The 1,044-nt window shown below is 28.4% G+C and overlaps 1 protein-coding gene across 5 annotated transcripts in view; it reads left to right on the plus strand.

Moving 5' to 3' along the window:
* LOC106880342 (stAR-related lipid transfer protein 3) overlaps positions 1-979 on the plus strand; it is a 68,701-nt gene extending 67,722 nt beyond the window's left edge. For all 5 annotated transcript variants that reach the window (XM_014930224.2, XM_052966535.1, XM_052966534.1 and 2 more), the window contains one exon: positions 216-979. In XM_014930224.2, the coding sequence (XP_014785710.1) occupies positions 216-308 (93 nt within the window). In that variant the 3' untranslated portion in view covers positions 309-979. The remainder of the gene's footprint in view (positions 1-215) is intronic.
* Positions 980-1,044: the final 65 nt, after the last annotated feature.

Consider the following 1,044-nt stretch of genomic DNA (forward strand, 5'->3'; position numbering starts at 1 on the left):
CTTTTAAATAAAGCATATCACTCTACCTCTGGTATTTGAGTACTCTTTTTTTCCACCTTGTTGCACATTTTATGTGCTTACTCCGGTATATATATATATATATATATATATATATATATATATTAGTGTTTGTGTTTATTTTCCTGCTGTCAGTTTTTGAAGTTTTTTTCTTGTTAATTTCTCTAATTAACATTTTATTTTACAATCTGTTGCAGGGTATGCTACCCCAGAAATTAGTTGATTCAGCACTGGGTGGCATGCAGCTAGATTATTTAAAACATCTACGACATCATGTTGAGCAGCTCTGACAATATAAGGTGTGAAACTGCTTGTAATATACCCAAGAAAGTGACTGTAATTTATCTGGAAATATACCATCATTGAACTCCTCTTTAGTTCTCAAGCACTGGATCACAAGATCATAATGTCTAAAAGATCATATTCTTTTTTAATTTGTATTTTTTACAGCTCATATATATATATATAATGATAATAATAATTTTACCAATACTGTTACAAAATTGGAGAGACAAAGTTTATGATATAAAACTTTAATATATTTCATGTTTCTCACAAAATGGATCAATGTCATTACTTCACTCCACCTCATGCTTTAAATTTTTCTTTCCAAAAAAAAAAAAAAAGATAAGAAAGGAAATTGTGTTATTTTTCTTCTCCTTCCTGCCAAGATGTAAAAAATATCATCACTTCTGGATTATAGAGAAAGTTAAATAATTCATTTTGACTATCTGTGAGATAAAACCAGCAGACTTTCGCTTACATGATGTCCCCTTATGAAGGGAATTAACTCTACAACTCTACCCAAGTGATAAACTGAATTCTTCTTATGCCTGTTCTCCCCAGTCCCTGCTTCCAATCTCCCTCTCATTCACAAACATACATTAAAAAATTTTTTTAACATTAAAATTGAAACTAAACAATTATCAATGAATAAATAATTAAATATTCTTGAAATTAATTAATTTGATTGGATTCTTGAATTTTTTTTTTTTTTTTTGCTGGAGAATGTTGAAGATTTTATTT

Source organism: Octopus bimaculoides, chromosome 3 (assembly GCF_001194135.2).
Source record: "Octopus bimaculoides isolate UCB-OBI-ISO-001 chromosome 3, ASM119413v2, whole genome shotgun sequence".
NCBI lineage: Eukaryota > Metazoa > Mollusca > Cephalopoda > Octopoda > Octopodidae > Octopus > Octopus bimaculoides.